Source organism: Vigna angularis, chromosome 5, assembly GCF_016808095.1.
Source record: "Vigna angularis cultivar LongXiaoDou No.4 chromosome 5, ASM1680809v1, whole genome shotgun sequence".
In the NCBI taxonomy this organism is placed as follows: domain Eukaryota; kingdom Viridiplantae; phylum Streptophyta; class Magnoliopsida; order Fabales; family Fabaceae; genus Vigna; species Vigna angularis.
Window position 1 is genome coordinate 36,668,457 of NC_068974.1, and position 21,714 is coordinate 36,690,170.

Consider the following 21,714-nt stretch of genomic DNA (forward strand, 5'->3'; position numbering starts at 1 on the left):
GGTGGCATCCTTCGTGGATTTTTTTCATTTTTAGAAATTATTAACTAATGTTAAATATATTAATAAATAAAAATATAATTAGAAATTATTAAACATATCAAGTAATGTTTCGTTTTTTGGGTAGCTTCTGTCTGAGAAATTGGGGAAATCTGCGAAGTTAGGGTTCGTTGGAGGTGTGCTGGCATTTGGGGAGCACCGCTTTTGCGTGAGAAATTACTCAGCCATACCCTTTCGTTTTATGAAATTGTAGTGATGTATCGGTGGTTTCGAGTAAAAGCTTGTAACATTTGGTGGTGAATCACGTGGAGGAGTTTTGCGTGAGAAATTACTCAGCCATACTTGGTGTCTTCAAAGTTGGGGAAATCTGCGAAATTGGGGAAATTAGAAACATTAGGGTAGCTCGTGGTTTTATTTGAAGGTGAAATCCCTAAATTAAAATTGTGTGATAGGAGGTCGAAGACAATGTCGAAGGAGCACTCTTGGTATTCATCGAGTTGCAGTGCCAGGCGGAAGGAAAATGGTACGCCTTCACCGATCTGCTACTGTGGTCAAAGTTGTGTGGTGAGAACTGCCAAAACTACGAAGAATCGGGGCAAGCAATTTTGGGGATGCTCCAAGTATAAGGTATGTTACATTGAACTCAACCTAATTAAGTTCTGGTACTGTTTGTGAGAAGAAGGTGGTACTCCCTAATGAAGTTGAATGTTGTCTTTACAGAATGGTGGTGAAGAAAGTGGTTGCAACTTCTTCGAATGGTGCAATGATATTGGTGGTGACGAAAGGGGAAGTTTGTTCAACAGTGAAGGAAAGAAAGAAACACTAGTGAAGAGTGAAGACATGGATAGTACTAGGAAAATGATACTGAATTTACAAAAATCAGTTTTCATTGTTCAAAAGTTGATGAAGGTGGTGATGTTGTTGGTGTCTGTTTTATGTGTAATACAGATAGTTTTAGTTTCAATGTTGATGAGGAAAGGATGATTTGTTGTAACTTTGTTGTAGGTTTGGTCTGTTGTAATGAAATTAATGAAATGAATGAAATGGAACAGTTGTTATAAATTCAGTCCATATACTGTGTACATAATTACTGCTAAATTACAACATTGTTATAATGCTAAATCATATTTATAGAATAAGCAGTTTCAATTTATAGAATAAGCAGTTTCATTGTTCAAATGCTAAATTACAGCATTGTTATCCTGATCAGACCACAATTTGATAGCTAAATTACGAGCGCCCTCTTAGCTCGCTGGACGCGCGTCCACTGAGCGTTTTTTCTGGAGGATCGTCCACTGGGCGAGCGTTCTCTCGTGCGTCCACAGGGCGAGCGTCCTCTTGATGCGTGCGCACTGGACGAGCGTCCACTGGGCGTATTCGCTGGACGTGCGTCCACAGGGCGAGCGTCCTCTTGATGCATGCGCACTGGACGAGCGTCCACCTCTCGCTGTGCGAGCGTCCGCGCGTGCGTCCACTCTGGACGAGCGTCCACCTATTCTGGACACACTGGTCGACCGTCTCCGAGCGAACGTCCGCTCGCTGTCGTCGACAGGTTGACGAGCGTTCCATTAAAGCAAAGATAACATTCCATAAAAGCAAAGATAACATTCCATAAAAGCAAAGTTGTCATTATAGCAAACTGGTATTAATCAGAAAAGGTTCACGATCAGAATTGTTTACATCAGAATTTTTTACATAATTACAAAACTAGGAGGTTTACATCAGAATTGTTTACGATCAGAATTGTTTACATCAGAAAAGGTTCACGATCAGAATTGATTAAGGCTGATTTGATGATGGTATGTTTTCTTCATTTGTTGGGTTGCTTTGTTGTGTTTGGTCAGGGTTCAGTTCACCATCTTGGGTTGATTTCTGGCAAGAAGTTCTGTTGTGACCCACCTCCTTACAAATGCCACATCTTTTATGCATGCCACCCTTCCTCATTCTTGTGTCGTCCTTGACTAACTCCCATTCCTGCAACCTTCTTTTCTTCTTAGGCCTCCCTGGCAATATTCTCTTTTTTGGAGGGAGCACATCATTATATGGGGTAATTTCCCACATATTCTGACCATTAACTGGATACACAATGGAAGAGTAGATTTCTTGGTATGTTGACTTCCTAAAACAAACAGGGATGAAATCATCTGCATCTAAATTCAGAAACTTCATAACAGCCAACGCATGACAGCATGGAATGCCCGAGATAGCCCATTTCCTGCATGTGCATTCAACTTTGTCTATATCAACTATAAACTTGTCACCAACTTGGGACACATGACGAACTTCAAACAACTGCAGTGCTGACCAGCTGAAAAAACAGAATTAAAATTTAGAAAGTACGCATACACTTAAATTGTTGAACACATGATAAATGAAAATATTTTACGGTTACCTTGGAATCCAAAATTTGGTTAGCCGGGACTCCTTATTAAGTCTACTCTTGATTTTTGGACAAATCACCCCAGACAATGAGGCTATTTTTGTTCGGTTTGTTGCCCATCTGTTCATCAAGTAAAGGCGGATATCCTCCAACATGGTTATGATTGGCTTTGACCTTGTATGCAGCATTACACTGTTGAATGCCTCTGACATGTTGTTTACCAAAGTATCACACTTAGCATTGGTCGTAAACCTTGATCGTGACCAGTATCTACATTTGAAGACATTACGAAATATGGGTATCACAGTCTGCCACTTCCACAACTATGAATTGAATCACATTTCAAGAGATTTTGAAATATCATCATACCTTGGAGGAATTTTTATAAGGTATTTGAATGCCTCGAGATTGACTTCCTTTATATTTCTCATTTCGGTTTCCCAGGCTTGTGGATGAGTTGCTGTAGCTGCCTTCCACATCATCCGCTTTAGCTGCTTTGAAGGGAATTTTTTCCTGAAATTTGCGTACAGGTGCCTAACACAAAACCGATGATCAACTGTAGGGAGCACCTCTTCAAAAGCTTGCATTAAGCCCTGTAATTTGAAATTGACAGTGTTGTTAAAGGTATAACAACATGGGGGACCACTTTCAACACAAATTTCTATAACAACATAAATAACACACTACCACACCACTTCGAACATGGGGGACCACGACTGACCATGCATCATTGTCAAAATTATACAAAGAACTAAACATTTACTAACCTGGACACGTGCTACACCTCCAACGACCTCCGCGAAACTCCTCCACGTGATTCACCACCAAATGTTACAAGCTTTTACTCGAAACCACCGATACAGCACTACAATTTCATAAAACGAAAGGGTATGGCTGAGTAATTTCTCACGCAAAAGCGGTGCTTCCCAAATGCCAGAACACCTCCAACGAACCCTAACTTCGCAGATTTCCCCAATTACTCAGACAGAAGCTACCCAAAAAACGAAACATTACTTGATATGTTTAATAATTTCTAATTATATTTTTATTTATTAATATATTTAACATTAGTTAATAATTTCTAAAAATGAAAAAAATCCACGAAGGATGCCACCTGGATGCTCAGCTTCCACTTCATAACAAAGTTAACGTACGTTAACTACATTTAACGAAGATCCTATAATTGAATCACATTTACCAAATTAGGGACCCAATTGATCACTTTAAAAATTGGAGGACCCAACTGAAACGAACCCGCAAATATAGGGACCTCCGAACCTATTAAACCTAAAAAATATTCATGAACACTTAATATGTACTAGAGAAATAGATTTATAGATTATATTACGTGAAAAAAAAGGAAAAATAAATAATATATATATAAATTATTGCTATTATTTTTACTATGACAGATTGAGATGCAGTCAAATCAATATCAGTGTACTTTGGTTGGAAGAGTAATTTTAATTATATATGAATTAACTTGTATATAAATTAACTTTAACCTATAAAGAATTAATTTTAATTTTTATATCTTTTTCTGCAATAAAGTGAATTTGATCCAAATACAGAATAGCCCAAGGACTTGTAATTGGAATGAACTACAAACAGTTGTTTCCATATATAGCAGAAACCAAAAATTACATTTTAACAGAGAAACCTACAAGCATAGCAGTAAATTTCCCGATTCAATCTCAAAATATAAATAGAAAAATAGCAGCAATGAATCCTTCAAACCAAAAAAAAAAAATGAAAGAAATGAGAAGAAAGAAAGGTTTTTCAAGCATAGTCTTGCTTACAGAGCACACCAGCTTCTGCAGCTCGTCGAGGCTTACTTTTTCGCCTGCTTCCATTCTGTCTAAATCCATTACACTTTGTTAAGCCATCCATGTTTGATCCAATTCTAACCCCACTTTTCTCCTCACCAGCTTCTACTTTTTCCTCATAATTTCGTTTTTTTTTTCTTCCTTGTTTTGTGCTGTTGGGATTCTTCATGCTGTCACCACTGCCATCATCTTCCATTTCCTCAATTTCTTCTTCATCAAACTCATCCTTCAACACTTTTTGTGGCCTTCCTCTTCTTTTTTGCTTCGGAACCCTCTCTTCCTCCCCACTTATAACACCATCTTCATCATTGCCAACACTTAACTTTTTACCCTTTCCTCTGCCTCTCCCCATATTCTCCAAATCCAACAAAATCACCTCATGCAAACTACTTTCTCTGCCAAAAATTCAAAACAGAGTCAGTTTTTCTTCTAAATCTTACTCCTCAAAACTCACCAAACACTTCAATTGTCCTTGTTCTCCCAATTTCAGGTTTAGATTTTTTATTTTTCAGTAAAAGACTCTACAATTAAGATTTCAATTAGGTCAATATTCAAAATTGTAGCAGACAGACTTCGGAGACAGATTTCAGAGGATGAGAATGGATATATCTATCGTTGAAAAAGAAAACCTAAATCAGGAAACATGAATTAGACTATTCAGCATAGTAAAATCAACCAACAAATTTGAACAAGCCAGGCTTCTTCGAATCCAATCTAAACACAGTTTTGAAACAAATGCAGAACAAAACACGAAAACAATACTAATGAAGTCATATATGATAGTCACATATGAAATAAACAAAACGAATAGGATATTGTAATGAAAAGCAAGAAATACTGAGCACAAGAAGAAGGTTTGACACATCCGAAAGGAAGCTGAAGCGATGTGAAACCTGGTAAAGAGAGTTGGTTGAGTTGGATGAACTGCAGTTGCAGGGAAGTGTAACAGTGCTGCTTCTGACAGTAAGAGGCCAAGGGAAACAGAAACAGAGACAGAGAAAGATACTGTTTCTCTACTCACTAGATCTCTGTTCTCTCCACTCTCTCAATTCAACCCAACCCTATCGTTTCCTTTATATATATATATATATATATATATATATATATATATATATATACATAAAAAATCTAACTGTTTCATTTATTTTATATCGTTACAGTTTTTTTATTTTTTGTAAAGGTTTATTTTACATTTTAACAATTTCAATCTATTTAATGATAATTATATGCAAGGGGTATTTAGTATAGGTAAATAATGGAGTTCAGATTATTTTATTTTTTTAGGTGTTGTTATTCTTCTAAAAATGCACGATATTGATATATTAAAAAAGTTTAAATGTTTATTATTTGTATAAATAGAGAAAAAAGTAAATAAAAAATGAAGAAAGAAAAGCGTGTGTGGGAAGTTTGAAATCCGTGGGCTGAGACAGGGTGGTTGTGTAAAACATAGTTGTGCTAGGTTGGATTCTGTTAAGCAGCATAAATGTCAAACTCCAAAACGTAGAGTGCATTGCATCTGTCTCCCAATAACTAGACCCAAACCTTGACTCTCCAAAATCTAGGCATTCTTTCGTCCACTCACTTTTCACTTCTGTTCTTTCAAAAAAATCTTTCTATGAATTACATTCATTTTAAAAAGGTTTAATAGTCAATTTTGTCTCCAGTTTCATTGACAAATCTTAATATAGTCTCTCGTTTTAAAAAATGTTTGAAATGGATCCTCACTTTTAAAGTTGAGTCAAATTAGTCCATTCCGTTAAATATAATCAAACGGAGTTAATGGGAGTGATGATGTGGTAGTTGTTAGTGATTACGTGTTATATGTGCGTCCTAACGTGTGAATCTCGATTCAGAGAAGACAATCTCTCTCTCCCTCTTTCCCAAAACCCCAACTTTCCTTTCTTCTCTAAGAAAAACTCTCTTCTCTAAATTCATCACCTTCCAGAGACTTCCATCATCATCACCACCGCCACTGCCGCCGCCATCATCATCGTCATCATCGTCCAATTCCCTTCAACCCATCGAAGACCTTCCTTCGAAGCTCGAAGAAATCGTCCACCTTTTCCAATCCGTTCGCGAACCCAAGGCCAAATACGAACAACTCCTCTTCTATGGCAAAAACCTCAAACCCCTTGACCCTCACTTCAAAACCAACAACAACAAGGTCCAAGGTTGCGTCTCCCAAGTCTGGGTCCTAGCCTACCTCGACCCCAACCGCGACGTCATCTACGAAGCCGACTCTGACTCCGTCCTCACCAAAGGCCTCGCCGCGTTGCTCGTTCAGGGCCTCTCGGGTCGACTCGTTAGTGAAATCATTCGGGTCACGCCGAATTCTGTCACGCTGTTGGGGTTGCAGCAGAGCCTGACCCCCTCGAGGAACAAGGAGTTTTTGAACATGCTTAAATTGATGCAGAAAAAGGCTCTGGGTCCGAGCCTACCTCGACCCCAACCGCGACGTCATCTACGAAGCCGACTCCGACTCCGTCCTCACCAAAGGCCTCGCCGCGTTGCTCGTTCAGGGCCTCTCGGGTCGACCCGTTAGTGAAATCATTCGGGTCACGCCGAATTCTGTCACGCTGTTGGGGTTACAGCAGAGCCTGACCCCCTCGAGGAACAACGAGTTTTTGAACATGCTTAAATTGATGCAGAAAAAGGCGCTTATGATGTACGTGGAAGCTGAAAGGGGCGGTGAGTTCACTGAATTGAAGTCACCCGAGTCGAATTCTGATAGCATTGTTGAAAATCCTTCAAAGGGTGGAGAAAGTTCTAAACTTGGTGAGGGTGATGTTGGTTTGGATTCTGTGTTGTCCTTGGTTGAATGGAGGCATTGGGGCGCTTCTGCGTCGCGGCTTGCGCGAGGTGGTGCTCCTGTGAAGATGCTTCACGGTGGCGGCGGCGAGTTTGGCTAGTGCGAGGATGATTTCGGCATGTTTTGTTCATTGGATTGAATTGGAATATATACACTATGGATCTCAATTGTTAGAATTTGTGGCATTTTAGTGTATCAATTTTATCAAAATCCCCTTGTTACCCTTCCGTCTTCTCTCGAATTCCCACCCCAAAATCCGACAATGACGACAACAAAGACGCTCTTCCAAAAAGCAGTCTGCCAAAAAATCTGAAGCTCTCTCGCATGAGCAGCTTAAAACATGGTCTCGAGGGCTTCCCGTGGTCTTCGATCGCCTTCCCTACAGCGAAATCGTCGAGCTCAAGAAGGATGGGAAGCTGAAGCACATCATCAAACTTATTTCTGCGAAATTGAGGCAGGGCAACTAAGCAGTTCGGGTTGTTTTGGATGATTCGAGAGAGTTGAGGACTAATGAAAAAAACCCAAGTTTTTAATAAAACCCTATTTTCTGTATTTAAGGAACACGTCAGAATGCACGTAAGTAAATTATGACACGTAACCACTAACAGCTGCCACATCATCACCCCATTAACTCTGTTTAGTTATATTTAACGGAAGGGACTAATTTGACTCAAAATTTTAAAAGTGAGGATCTATTTCAAACACTTTTAAAACGAGAGACTATATTTAGATTTATCAACGAAACTGGGGACAAAATTGACTATTAAACCTTTTTAGAAGTATTGTACGTTTTAGAGTTTTTGTTTTTATAATTTTATTTTTAAAAGTAAATAAAATTTTAATTTTTAAATGATATGAAACTATTGTTAGGTCTATCGAGAAAGAGGTTCCATGTGGGTTACACAAACACTAATAACATCTGAGTCAACTATATAAGGAATCGACACCACTCTTCATTCAAAACCTCAAGCCAATGAGTTAATGGGTCTTTCACTTTTATATATTTATATATTGTTCTACTCTCTCATTTCTATCCAATGTGTGAATTATTCACACTTGGATTCTCAATAACTATTACATGTAAACATAAATAATTTAATTAGATTATGTCATTTCTAATCATTTTTATATTTTTTAATTATGTAATTATTATTTTATTTTCATACTATATAGTTTTGAAATTTTGTAATGTGAGGAAAATCAAACATAAAATAATAGTGAAGACTGATTTGTGCATGAAAGCTGCTATTGATTCAAGGTTGATTATGACAGTTACTCCGTTACAGCCTGGTAAAGCAAGACACGCTTACACAAAGAACAAGAGAAAAACGGTGTTTTTCTTTTTCTTTTTGCATCAGATAATATTCTCTCATTTTTCCATCAATTTATCAAAAGATACGTGTTTTTGACTAATTACTAATGTAAGTTAACATCACTTTTAAGAAACATTTGAATGTTTAGTCTCCTGTTAAGAAATTGATTCTAACTTTAAAACTTAAGTTTGGGCTAACATAATGTTATGTAATTAAGGATGAAAATAACATGTCTTTGGTTATATATTATTAATTGAGCTTGTCTCGATTTTAAACAATTTTTTATTAGTATGAACAATTTTTGACTTTTTTTTTTAAAGTTGGTAAGAAGATAAAAATGGATATTTAGATACTCCTCTTTATTAAACATTGGTCCTGATATCTTTTTTTCATCTTTATTTTATTAAACATGTTTAGTTTATTAAAAATATTTTTAAAGACTTATATATAATTATATTTATCCTTAATTTCCTAGATAAAAAACACATGAATTTTGTTATTTTATTATAATTATTTTATATTTATTTAATTGTTATTTAATATTCTTCTTAATATTTATATAATTATATATTTTTTTAATGATTAACTTTAGGAAAGAAAATTTATATTCTTTCAATATTAAATATTTTACTAGTTTTAGAAGAAAAATAAAACTGGATAGTCACACTTTTTTGGTGTCCAAAAAGCATAACATACAACATTAGTTATATTAAAACTCGTGCCTAGATTTTGAATCCATCCGACCTCTCCTTTAGGTTATTTTGCATTTACTTTCATAAAAGAAGAGTTAGAGGAGTCCGCCTCACATTAAAAATACGAATTAATTTTTCTCTCCAAGTTTAACTATTTGTTTCGTAATTTTTTCTCTAAGTTATAATATGAAAAACATTATGTGCAAAATTTTAATAAAATTATTTTTATTTAATTAAATTAATAAAAAGAATAAATTATATATATAAATAAATAATATTCATACTTTTATCATTTATAATTTTTAAGTACAAAACAGTTAAAAATTCGATCTGAGGTACACATAACTAAAATAATAACAAAAACTAAATTTTAAGTAATCAAAATGATCAAATTAAAAACGGAGAAAAGACTCTTTCAAAAGTAAAGCTAATTAATGATAAATTCACATCATACTTTTCAGTAGACACATCACAAACTAGGAATATATTTTGAGATAAATTCATAAATTATAAGTAATTAGGTGGAGTGGTTTGTCCTTTTCATTGTTGATCTAAACGAGCTATGGGTTATGTATAGTAAACCTAAGTGAACAAAAATACTCAATGCATCATATACTTCCTTTTTACGATTTTGCAAGTTAACCTACATAACTCATCTCACAATACTACAATTCTCACTTATTATAACAAGTGATAAAATATTAAATATTAATTATAATATAAATATCATTATATCATTTTAACCCATGATTATACTATAATTAATGAAATATAATACTATTATTTCTTATTTTTACATTGATATAAAAATTAGGTGAGCAAATATAGAAGTTACAAGAATGGTAATATTAAGTATTTTAGTAAACATATCGAAGTTAATCTAAATAAAGATTTAAATAAAGAATAGGAAGAATTTGTGACTTTTCTCTTATTTCATATTCACCTTTTCAAAAAGAACATTTTAAAAAACTACTTAAATTTAATATTCTAATTCAAAGATAATATATTTAATTCCTAAGTTAGCTTTGTTTTATTTTTAAGTCACAAAAACAACCTTGGTAACATAATTTTGTAGTTGAGTTAACAATTTAATATTTTTAACTTGAATATATATTGTAACATCCCCATAATTATAGCATCAAACTATAATAGAGTTCTTACATCATTGATACAATAGAACAGTTGATAGAAGGAGGAATAAGAGTTTTCCTCATTATTATACAAACCCTCACTGTTAATTCAAACTAATTACACTCCACACCTTAAAACAGAAATAAAAACATAGGTTTCAATATTAAAACTATTCTTCAGTCGATCCTCCATCTAAGGCTTGCTCCACCGGCATATCACCGACTTCTGCTCCCATCCACCGGATGATCATCGCCAATCAAAATACATAACACAAAATAACAACCAAACAACAGACAAAGCAAGGGTGAGCTAATGCAATACAAAAACATCATGGTAAATTAAATTAATAACCAAACTTCCATCTTATAAGTTAAATTACTCAATAATATAATAAACATACCATTATCATTCGTAAACTCCATTCATTCGGACAATCGTATGAATATTGAACTCTTAGCTAGTTCTACACTTGCAGTGGTACTTTTACTCAACTACATCCTATCCTACTCTGTCCCCAAACTGGATCTTCGGACATGGATGTACTTATTCGCTAGCTCAATTATTCTATCCTACTCTGTCCTCCAAACTGGATCTTCGGATATGAATATCACCACTGAAGCTACATCCTTCCTACTCTGTCCACTCACACTGTGGATCTTCGGTAAGGATTTTCCACTCTCCACCACATAGCTTTCTCTCTAAGTGAGATCGAGACTATTGAGAGCATAAGAATGAACCCCTAAGTCGGAGTTCCTATATTCATACGTACAGTACTTGACACAAAATCAATAAGGAGTTCCTCCTTGGAACTCTATTATACAATTTCCATTCATAAATACACATGTCAACATATTATCATCTTTAATCATATCTCAAGAAAATAATTCTCACATACTCAGACATTTCACAACCTCACAGAAACATCACTTATTAACACATAACTCTTTATGGTCAATTAATTTGAACCATTAAGTAGTTCAAACAGCTTGGATACCCTCACCAATGGCTCTGGAAGGGTCAAAAACCCCCCATATCGACCTAAAGAACGTCTAAAACGGACATCCAAAACTCCCAAAACGTCAAAAATATCAAAACACTAAATTTGTTACGCATAACTCGCTTCAGCGAGTTAACTCATTCACTCAAGCGAATTTACTATTCCAAAATTACGAAAATTCACTTCCCGGACTATAACGACTATTCCTTCCATCATACAGATTTTCTAGACATCCAAAAACTTATCTCCCATCAACAACCCATATTCATCCAAATCTTATAAACATCTAAACTAAACATATAATTAAAAAGGCAGCGGATAATTAGTACAATCCAAAATTTCCGATCAAGACCTAGTCTCCTTTTAAATCCATAAACAGATTCAAAATCTCCGATCTATACGTATACCTAAAAACTTCCACCGATTCAAAATGCTTAATATGAACAAGATCTCTTCAAAACCATCAAAACAGAAACATATCCCAATTCCAAACCGTACATCAATTCAAAAGATACAACAGAAGCAGAATTTCATTCTAAAATCATAAAGGGAATCAAAATCCTAAACATATACCAAATTTAGATCATACAGAAACAAAAAGACTCAAGGTTAGCTCCCCTTACGGTTTTCTCCTAAGCTTGCTTTCAAACGGTTCCCCGACGTTCCTCTGCCTTAGAATTCCTTCTCGTGGCTCCAAACTTAGCTCTAAAACTTCTCTGGTCCAATGCTTTTAGGTAACAGTTCTCAGATTCAACTTAGGAATTCTCTCAGCCCCAAAACCCTCTTAAATAACCAGAAAAACGTGTTTAAATAGTAAAACGCGTTTACTGAGTCAAAACGCGTCCAAAACGCGTCCAAAACGCGTACAGCGAGTGAGTCTGATTTTGACAACTTTGTCAGTCCGGTTGAACCCCTTCCCGATGTCGGAATTACGCGTATAAGTACTCGAATCGAAGCTATTCGAGTCTACTTTCTAATGGAAAAAGAATCAACTTAATATCTAATTTGTACAATTAATTATAATTAAAATACCAAACCATGTCAAAGTTGACAGCATTGTATTTTGCATATAAACTTTAACTTTTGTTACAACTTGATACATGTTTGGTTTCTTACTCTACTAATGACCCGAGATTCACATTTTCCTTTAATTTTTCAGGGTCTTACATATATAATAATAGTAATAATAATTTATTAGATAATCAAATATAACTATATTAAATACTTAAATCTCTTCTTCCTATTATTATTATTACTATTAATGATCGAATCAATATAAATAAAATTTTAACATAGTATTAATTATTCAAGCTTTTATAACGTTTCCATTTTCAGTAAAGAACATATCTAGTTGGTTTAACTGAATGCCTAAGTGGGTTACAATTAGTTGAGCGAACTATACTTAATATTTTATTTAAATTATATATCTTATAATAAAATATAATTACAAATAACAATATACATAATTTAAATATATAGTTAGACAATACAAAGAAAACTAGACCAATAGTTAAACAATAACAAGATAAAGAAAATTCCATAAAAAATGTATATATAATATGTGTAGCAATAATATTTTCATTATTTATTATATTTTATTCTTTTAACTACATCCATAAATAACTACTTTTTCCTATCATTTCACCTTTCTATTTGTAACTAATTTTCCAATTCTTCACCATTTAACCTGTATATTTTTATCTTCTTCGATTATTTTAACGATACAAAGAAACATAAAAAGCCTCTTTCAAAAATATTCTACTATATTTTTTTTTCTCATTTTTTATTTCTACTTCAACTAATTAAAAAAAAATCTAAAAAAACACACTAACAATAACAATAACAAAAAGAAAAAGCAAAAAACAACACAAACCAAACAAGAGGCTCACACAAAGACACATGGTGGTGCAGGTACTTAATATTATAATTATAATTACAAAAGATATTTTCTCATAATATAAAATAAAACTTTTTTCTCATAACCAGTATACATAGGAAAAATATTAATGCATTTTCAAAATATAAGAAACATATTACCATGTTATAACACATTAACTACTAATTTTAATTTACATCCATATTTTATATTAATTTTATTAACCATGTAAATCACATTAATGAGTCGTATTTTATTTATACAACCATTAATTTTTTTAACATTTACAGAATAAAAATTAGGCAAAATATTTTTGTATTATGTTGGAAACTAAGTGACTTATTTAGCATAATAACCTTATTAACAATTGCATTTAGGTTGGTTAAGCCCTATAATCTACTCTCTCTTTATTCTGTAGGTGACTTAACTGTCTGCTCAAGCTTCCTTTGGTTTGGATTGTTTTGATAGTTTCCTTCTCTTCTCACTTTCCTATTTTCCATTCTTCCTCTTCTTTTCCTCTCTCTTCATTATTCTTCCCCTCTTTTTGGGTCCTAATAATTAATTACCCTTCTATATCTCTCCCTCTTCCTAATTTCTATTTTCTCACTATTTATAACCATATTTTTTCCTTTCTCCTTTTCTCCCTTTCGCTTCCCCCAAAAAACCAGACAAATATCGAAGCAAGGGGAACAACCGCATTCTTCCCTTTCTTTCTTCCATCTCCCAATTCTCTTGCCCTAGATTTTTCCCCTTTTCTCTGCACACCGATTATTGCCTTCTTGATTCTTCTTTCCCTTAGGTTTCCTCGATGCAGTCGGAGGATGACATGCACGACGCCAACGACATCGATTCCCTCGACGACGATTTCTACAGCGGCGAAACCGAGGATGCGCCCTTGGACTACTACAGCGATTACGACGATGAGGCCGATGATTACTTCGAAGAAGCTGACAGGATTGAGTCTCGTCGTCCTGAGGTCCCTCCCTCCCTCCCTCTCTCTCTCTCTCTTTTCTTTTCTTTCAATGCGAGAATCTTGTCTATCTGGATCACTTTGATTTTTTGGTTTTTTATATGGTTAACGGACGTAGATAACTTACTAGCCAATCAATATTGTTTTTGCTACAATAAAATGTCTGAAATTGTGATTTTGGAAATTGAAATGTCGATTTTCACGGCTCTGTATTGTGAGCTGATGTAGTATTTTTGTGATTTTGGAGAATAAATTGATCGATGTTCTTCCCAGTTTCATGACTATTAGGGAAATTGGGGGTGCAATTTGTAGTTTTTGGACTAGGTCAGTGTATTACTTGTTCAGTAATGGCGTGACAGAAATGTATGCTCAACTCTGCTTCACTGATTATTTTCTTCTTGTATATTGAGAGAAGAGGAGGTTGGTTTCAATTGGTAGATGATTTTCTTATTTCTAAGGTTCTTTTCCGCATATTCATGAAAAAAATGCATTTTTTTCGTTTGTCCTTTCTTGGTTGGCATGGATCGAGGCTGAGTTCTACAATCTCCAGTTCAAAAAGCTGTGTTATTACTGGAGGCTCCCCTCTCTTTTTTTTTTTTTCGCAATGATATATCAGTTTCCCACTAATTTTTAGATTTCGGTTTTCATTTCAGCAAAATTTTACCATTTTGAAGGAATCCGACATCAAACAAAGACAGGAAGAAGATGTCACTAGAGTAGCAACTGTTCTTTCCATATCAAGAATTTTTGCAAGCATACTACTTCGTTACTACAATTGGTAATTCAGTTTGTGTTAGTCCTCATTGGGGTACCTTTTTTTGTCGCTGTATTAACTGATCATACCTTCTTCGATTGTTCCAAACGTTCATTTCTGCACTATGTTTGTATATGTTAGATTTTCACTGCATTGTATATTAATATACTCAAGAGAGGAGTTGGTGTTGCAGGAGTGTCAGTAGAGTGCATGATGCATGGTTTGCTGATGAAGAACAAGTCAGAAAATCAGTTGGTTTGTTGGAGAAGCCAATTGTCCAGCATGATAATAATACTAGAGAGGTGAGATATGGATGCATGAGTTTCAAATAGGTCCTTTTTGAAGTCTCAGTGTTAGACATGTTTGTAACAAATACTGCCCACATGTTTAAGACACTTTTCATTTGGTGGCCAGTTAGCTTTTGTTTTGGTGATTCAGACACCTTAGCCAACACCTTTCTCACTAATTTCCCTAATAAATTGTTACATCTTTTTAACTTTTAGAAAAGTCAGCTTGAGATACAACAGAAAATATTAAAAAATAATGGCTCTAAGTTTTTATCATTGGTTAAGCTCACTATATAAAAAAGTGTAAAACATAGTAAGTTGTTTGAAAAAGTAAGTTTACCTCTTTTATAAGAGATTTCATATGTTTATGGATTTTTATAAAGAGACCAAGTGCTTACCTTGTAAAATGATGTCTCATGATATTTTATTTGATGATCGTTATAGGAAAATGGTAATTATACAAGAATTACAGTATTATTTATCAATTTAGATATTTTTTTTGTTCATCTTGGTTATATTTCATTTCATTTGAGTATTTTTCTGTCTTCTCATGATGTGTGTATGATGCCCTAGTCCTATATTTTGGGAATTTGTTGCATTGGGTTGGGCAGTCTGTGTTGAGTCAAGTGGCCATGGCAGAGTCTGAGGCTATGAGCCTTATAGGTTTTAGACTTGGTCAATTAGTTGTTGGATTTGATTTCATTTTCTCCTTTTTCTTTGGCTCTGTTTGTATTTAACTATTTTTATTTTCATTTTTCTGTGGCCAGCTTACTTGCGGTATCTGTTTTGAAAATTATCCTCGGGCTAGAATTGAAATGGCTTCCTGTGGTCATCCCTACTGTATCTCATGCTGGGAAGGTGCTTCTTGTGTGATATTACTCTGACCCTTTTGTGATCTCAGATATAATGTAGCATCTAGTGATAAAACGCATTTTGGCTTTGGTTACAATTTTCTTTATTTTATTTTTTTAATTGTGTGGATGGGTGTGGGTAGTGGCAGGCAGCTTAGAAGATTTACTGTATATATTGTTTAATGTCCTTCTGTTACCATTTTTCTTTTTCTATCATATTACGATCTTCTGTGCTTTTTGACATGCTAGGCTATATCAGCACATCCATTAGTGATGGTCCCGGATGTTTGATGCTGAGATGTCCTGATCCCACTTGTGGTGCTGCTGTCGGTCAAGATATGATTAGTCTTCTAAAATCTGATGAAGATAAGCAGAAATATGCACGTTATCTTCTTAGGTCATACATTGAAGACAATAAGAAGGTGTGTCCTAGATATGGAATTATGAAGTGGATAGTGAGTGAAGGGGATATTCACTTTCTTTTGTACCGTCGACTATGTTTTTCTGATTCATTTTCATAACATGTTCACAATTGTGTCCATGTTGAATAAAGTGTTTTGCGTATTTATGTTACTCTAGCTAAACATGAGAGCCTGATTATCTCAGTATTTTTTTACTTAAAAATCATTTCAGAAGTTTTGGGTTGTTTGTTTAAATCTTTTTAGAAAAAAAAAATAAAACAGAATTTGAAAAGAAAACTTAAATTTCTGATTATTTTGAGAAGCTGTTTCGAGTTGTAGTTACAAGTTTATAATTGCCTGTTCATCAACAGTATGCTTTCTAGTTGTAACGGAATGGAAGAAAACTTCTGTTTTTTGTAAAATCTCTCTTTTATACATTCCTGAAAGAACTTCCCAAAGGTTTAACAAACGGACCCTAAATTTATAAATTATGTAGTTAATGGTTCACTATTTATCTACTGTGATAATATTCAACTCTACTTTTCTTAATCATTATTAATATATATCTTCCATTGTATGATTGTCGTAATAATTTTATTGGTTTTCTTTGTTCTGTCCAGTCCAAGTGGTGTCCTGCTCCAGGTTGTGAATGTGCTGTCACTTTTGATGCTGTTAGTGTTGGGAATTACGATGTCTCTTGCCTCTGTTCATATAGTTTTTGTTGGAATGTACGTTGTGTATAGATTTTTCAGATTTTCATAGTTTTGAGTTTTAGATTTTTTTTATTTATTTAGCCAACTGATGTGTAATTGGATCGACAGTGCACTGAGGAGGCTCATCGTCCAGTAGACTGTGGGACTGTGGCAAAGTGGATTTTGAAGAACAGTGCAGAATCTGAAAACATGAATTGGTAGAGATTTCTGAGTTTTGATAACAATTTTTTTAGTAGTTTAAATAATGCGATGCTCTCTAGAACTATAGATATCTAATTTCAAAAAAATGGACACTTTTAATGTAGAGTATTTTGAGGGGTGAAAGTTGTCACAAATTTTATGCTTGAATCAGGTTATATGATGGCTAAGGGGTGTGATTCCATCAATTGAAGGAGAGAAAGAAATAAAATACACAATAGTGTTTACTTAATATATGGGTTTTCCTTGCAAATTGTCCAGAACAATTCATAATGTGTGGACTATTAGGAATTGGGATCGTATATGGGTAATGTTTAACGAACCACAGAGACTCTCCTAATATCCACCTGTCACATGAGGTTAATAGTTAAATATGATTGTATACAGCTGTCAATTTGTGCTTGTGACACTAATGGTTAAATATGTCTTGTAAGTAGTTAAAAATGTGTTCAGGTTATTGAAATGCTTAACTTTACCTCACAAGTGCTTGAAAGTAAATGAGTTTGTATGTGATTATTAACATGTACTTGTGATACTAATGGTTAAATAATCTTCTTCACAAGTGGTTAGTTGTGTAATGGTTATAGTGGTTAACTGTCTGGGTGGACAATTTCCAACGGGATGAGTATAGTTTTTCATCTCCTTCATGATCCTCGAATTTTCTCTATGTGCTACATTTATGTAACTAGTTAAGAAACCGGTGCTTTTTTGGGTATTTGAGACCTCATAGATTAAGCTTTCTGTTGATATGATGAATTTCAGGATACTTGCTAATTCAAAGCCATGTCCCAAGTGCAAGCGACCAATTGAAAAAAATCAAGGGTGCATGCACATGACTTGCACACCGCCCTGTAAATATGAGTTTTGCTGGTATGCATTCTCTTCCCTTTTCCCCCTTTATAATTAACAAATTACATGCTTCATTCTTTTTCCCCTTCTAAGCATTTGACAAAAAACAAGGGTATTTTGGATAGTTGAGACTTGAGAGAACCTATGCTTTTTGTTGATAGAATAAATTTTAGGACACTTGACAATTTAAAGCATTTTTTTTAATATCATTTTTGTTGAAGGTTGGATCATGAAAACAGTGGTGGTGTTTATTTTCTTACTGGGGAAGAGATATAAATTTAAATAGTGAGGGGGGCCTTGTTTTCAAATGGTTTGAGCATATATGAATTTAAAATATTTTATCTACACAGGCTATGCCTTGGTGTATGGTCAGACCACGGTGAAAGAACTGGGGGTTTTTATGCTTGCAATCGCTATGAAACAGCTAAACAAGAAGGAGTGGTAAGGGACATAATAGTACACTACTCCCAATTCAGGTTTCTGGCTATAATTAGCTCACTGTTCCCTCCACATCTATTGGGATGATGGTATTTGCTTATGAGTTAAATTTTGTTCTGTGTAGTATGATGATACTGAAAGAAGAAGGGAAATGGCAAAGAATTCACTGGAGAGATACACACATTATTATGAGCGGTGGGCCAGCAATCAATCTGTATGCACCACTTACTGTTCAGTAGTCGCGTTCTAGGGATTTGACTTCAGCAATTTCTGAATTTATTCTTCCATAATTTATATTTTGCTTGTATTTCTGCAATCTTGAGAGCTAAATTATTAGTCCAGTGTTATTTCAGTATGTTATGCTTTATTTGTCATAATCTTCGTATTATGTCAATGTTGGATTGTTGGGTATTTAGATTAAAAAAGAAACCTATCAATTTTACCTACCTAACTACTTAAGCTTTTTGGAATATCAGTTTCTTAGTGTCTGTAGCCAAATCATCTAAAGTTCCATCCTCAGTGTTCTCTTTCAACTAAAAAGAAGTTAAATTTCAGCATTAGATAGGCGGGTTTATTCATTTTCTATGCTTCAAATCTAACTGAAGTTGTCTTGGGTGATTGGGTATGTTAGAGATGTAATACCAAAAAAACATCTTCTGTCCTTGACAGTGTTGTGCCTCTGATTTAATGAGGAGTGTTTTAAGAGGATTTTAGTTTGTATGAAGAAGACTGCTAGCTGGATAATTTTAAGTGGTTTATACTTTATATGCTACGGACATTGATTTGTTCTCCATTCTCTACTTTAAGCTGTATTCTGTAGCATTGTTACTTTATCTGGGTATATGCATCTTAAACCCAAGAATATTTCTTACGTGATTATAAGTATTAATATAACAGTGCAATATGGTTCTTCTTGTGTACAGTCAAGGCAAAAAGCTCTTGCAGATCTGCAGCAGATGCAAACTGTTCATGTAAGTTATATATATCTGTCATCTTCAGCCATATTGTTTGCAAAAAAAATTCTTAGCTTGCATGTAATTTTGGCACTTCACGTAGCATGGAGCCTTCACATTAGGTGCGTTAGAATGTAATTTTTGGCAACTGAAAAAACATTGTTTGCACTTTTAATATATATGTTTTCATGAATATGCACTCTCTAACACAGTACTGTAGTAGCTCACTTTTCCATGTCATAAGCCTAAATCTATCTATAATATTTTTCTGTTATTTGCTCACAAGTCCTCTCTCTATTTTTGGCTTGCAGATTGAGAAGCTTAGTGACATACAGTGTCAGCCTGAGTCACAGCTTAAGTTTATTACGGAGGCCTGGCTACAAGTAATTTATTGTTTTTTTAATGTTTTGTTCAGTTTGATTTGTAGTATTATCTAAAGCTTTAACAGGGTTTTGATTGTAAAATTAGACCAGTTCATCTGCCCGTGGCAGATAGTTTCAAATGCTTTAGCTAGTCATTAAACATTTCAACAATTTTCTGAAACTGGTGATTTTGTGAGAACTTTTAGTGCTAGTAATCTTTTTACATTTTTCTTTGTTATTATTAGAACTGTAGGGAAATTCAATGTCAGCAGGCCCATTATTTCATAAAATTCATTTTGGGGGTGAAATAGATGGCTTCCTTCCTAGTAAGTGTTTCAATGTTTTCAGATAATTGAATGTAGAAGAGTACTGAAATGGACATACGCATACGGGTTCTACTTACCCGAGCATGAGCTTGCGAAAAAACAGTTCTTTGAGTACTTACAAGGTTCTATTTTTCAACTTGAATTTAGTTATAAATGTTTGTTCTGATTCCTCTGTAAAACATACTCAACTATAATTTGTTTTCAGGTGAAGCAGAATCTGGCCTGGAGAGACTTCATCAATGTGCAGAAAAGGAACTTCAGCCATTCCTATGTGCTGATGAGCCATCTAGAGAATTCAATGACTTTCGTACTAAACTAGCTGGATTGACTAGGTATATATTAAATATGTTTTGTTAAGCATTTGCCTTGAATTCGGGTTTTTATTTATTCATGATCTGTTTGGCTAAAGATTCATTTTCTGGTACAAATGTTTTGACAGTGTGACTAGAAACTACTTTGAGAATTTGGTAAGGGCGTTAGAGAATGGTTTATCTGACGTGGATAGTAATGGAGCTTCCTTCAGCAGAGCAACGAGCTCAAAAAATGCTGCTGGTAGCAGTAAAGGGAGATCCGGAAGAGTAAAGGGAACTTTTCGAACCAGCATGTCCAGCAGAATGAATGATGATAGTCATTGGTGTTGCGAGCATTGTACCTATGCAAATGTCAAATCTGCCACAACATGCCAGATGTGCTATCAACAGCGTAGATGAAAAATCCGTTCAACATTTCAAACATTTGTGTCCTGCCCAATACCTTTTCGCCAGAAGCTTTGATGGAGTTATTCCTCAATTTGTCTTAACATATGCGGTCTCTCCGTTTTATGAGGCTCTTTAACTATGTGAACAGGATGAAATGAGTTAGGCAGAAGAAAAATTACCCTCCTATTCAATACAGCCCCAATTTGATGTATATAATGTTCTATCTTATTTACTTAACGAGGTTTTCTACTACAGCCATTTGTAACTGAACATCGTAACACATGCTGGAGATGAACACAAATATGTTTGTTTGTGCCCACCCTTTCAGGTGGTCTCTTGGCAGCTTCCAAGATACCTAGGGTTAGTCATGTGTAATAAGCTGAGTTTGATAACATTCTAAGAAATGATCAGGGACTACAATAAATGTTATACAGTATCACTTTAAATTTATGGCACCTTTGCGAACTCTTGTGGCTGTCATGTTTGATGTATGATGTATATCCAAACTAAGTCCGACCCAAAGTCGATGTGGTGCTACTGATGTTTGTATTCCCTTTTATGTAGGACGAGTATAAAATGGTTAATAAAAACTGAATCGATTCGTTACTTCGAAGTTTAACGGTTAAATGTGTGGAGATTCTGTGATGTACTGTCAATTAAAAATTGGGTTAAACAACATAGCAGAAAACTAACAGGTGCAGTTAAAAACATCAAACTAACCATCTTGAAAACGGGGCTAAACATCATTGAGAAAGATGCTTATCAACCACCCTGTACATAATTACACTGATAAACCCTACATATAGAATTGCAATTATTTGCATCCTGGTCCAACCGATGGTCACCTTGGACAGTGGTCCCTGTTTGTTGGGGGAATGGGGCCATTGTGAACA

At 34.6% G+C, this 21,714-nt stretch overlaps 2 protein-coding genes and 1 long non-coding RNA gene across 5 annotated transcripts; 1 reads left to right on the forward strand and 2 right to left on the reverse strand.

The window, feature by feature from the left end:
- Window positions 1-1,623: 1,623 nt before the first annotated feature.
- LOC108339842 (uncharacterized) lies at window positions 1,624-5,275 on the reverse strand. Of its 2 annotated transcripts, XM_052877744.1 has the most exons (5): window positions 5,097-5,266; window positions 3,145-4,598; window positions 2,747-2,970; window positions 2,390-2,647; window positions 1,624-2,305 (listed from the first exon to the last, which is right to left on the reverse strand). In XM_052877744.1, the coding sequence occupies exons 3-5, from the start codon at window positions 2,962-2,964 to the stop codon at window positions 1,777-1,779; spliced, it is 1,005 nt and encodes a 334-aa protein (XP_052733704.1). In that variant the 5' UTR covers window positions 2,965-2,970; window positions 3,145-4,598; window positions 5,097-5,266; the 3' UTR covers window positions 1,624-1,776. The 2 variants fall into 2 exon arrangements, with proteins under 2 accessions (XP_052733704.1, XP_017432548.1); XM_017577059.2 differs by lacking the exons at window positions 1,624-2,305; window positions 2,390-2,647; window positions 2,747-2,970 and having other exon boundaries at window positions 3,975-4,598; window positions 5,097-5,275.
- Window positions 5,276-10,126: 4,851 nt separating this feature from the next.
- On the reverse strand, window positions 10,127-12,233 carry LOC128196526 (uncharacterized). The gene is made up of 2 exons (XR_008248931.1): window positions 11,769-12,233; window positions 10,127-10,373 (listed from the first exon to the last, which is right to left on the reverse strand). It is a non-coding gene; the product is annotated as an uncharacterized LOC128196526 (long non-coding RNA).
- A 1,293-nt stretch (window positions 12,234-13,526) lies between these two features.
- Window positions 13,527-21,271, forward strand: LOC108340471 (probable E3 ubiquitin-protein ligase ARI7). Of its 2 annotated transcripts, XM_017577880.2 has the most exons (15): window positions 13,529-13,997; window positions 14,645-14,769; window positions 14,939-15,047; window positions 15,800-15,890; window positions 16,133-16,305; window positions 16,905-17,012; window positions 17,106-17,194; window positions 17,958-18,065; window positions 18,395-18,485; window positions 18,607-18,696; window positions 19,406-19,453; window positions 19,747-19,818; window positions 20,146-20,245; window positions 20,329-20,455; window positions 20,563-21,271. In XM_017577880.2, the coding sequence occupies exons 1-15, from the start codon at window positions 13,830-13,832 to the stop codon at window positions 20,831-20,833; spliced, it is 1,770 nt and encodes a 589-aa protein (XP_017433369.1). In that variant the 5' UTR covers window positions 13,529-13,829; the 3' UTR covers window positions 20,834-21,271. The 2 variants fall into 2 exon arrangements, with proteins under 2 accessions (XP_052733984.1, XP_017433369.1); XM_052878024.1 differs by lacking the exon at window positions 16,905-17,012 and having other exon boundaries at window positions 13,527-13,997.
- The last annotated feature ends 443 nt before the right edge of the window (window positions 21,272-21,714 follow it).

Excerpts from the sequence above, each read along its gene's own strand:
- LOC108339842 (XM_052877744.1), bottom strand. The coding sequence starts at position 2,964 with ATGCAAGCTTTTGAAGAGGTGCTCCCTACAGTTGATCATCGGTTTTGT. Across the intron at positions 2,648-2,746 it reads CTTATAAAAATTCCTCCAAG|ATACTGGTCACGATCAAGGT; the intron begins GTATGATGATAT and ends CTTCAAATGTAG. Across the intron at positions 2,306-2,389 it reads ACCAAATTTTGGATTCCAAG|CTGGTCAGCACTGCAGTTGT; the intron begins GTAACCGTAAAA and ends CTGTTTTTTCAG.
- LOC108340471 (XM_017577880.2), top strand. The coding sequence starts at position 13,830 with ATGCAGTCGGAGGATGACATGCACGACGCCAACGACATCGATTCCCTC. Across the intron at positions 15,048-15,799 it reads ATGATAATAATACTAGAGAG|CTTACTTGCGGTATCTGTTT; the intron begins GTGAGATATGGA and ends TTCTGTGGCCAG. Across the intron at positions 18,697-19,405 it reads GGTGGGCCAGCAATCAATCT|TCAAGGCAAAAAGCTCTTGC; the intron begins GTATGCACCACT and ends TCTTGTGTACAG.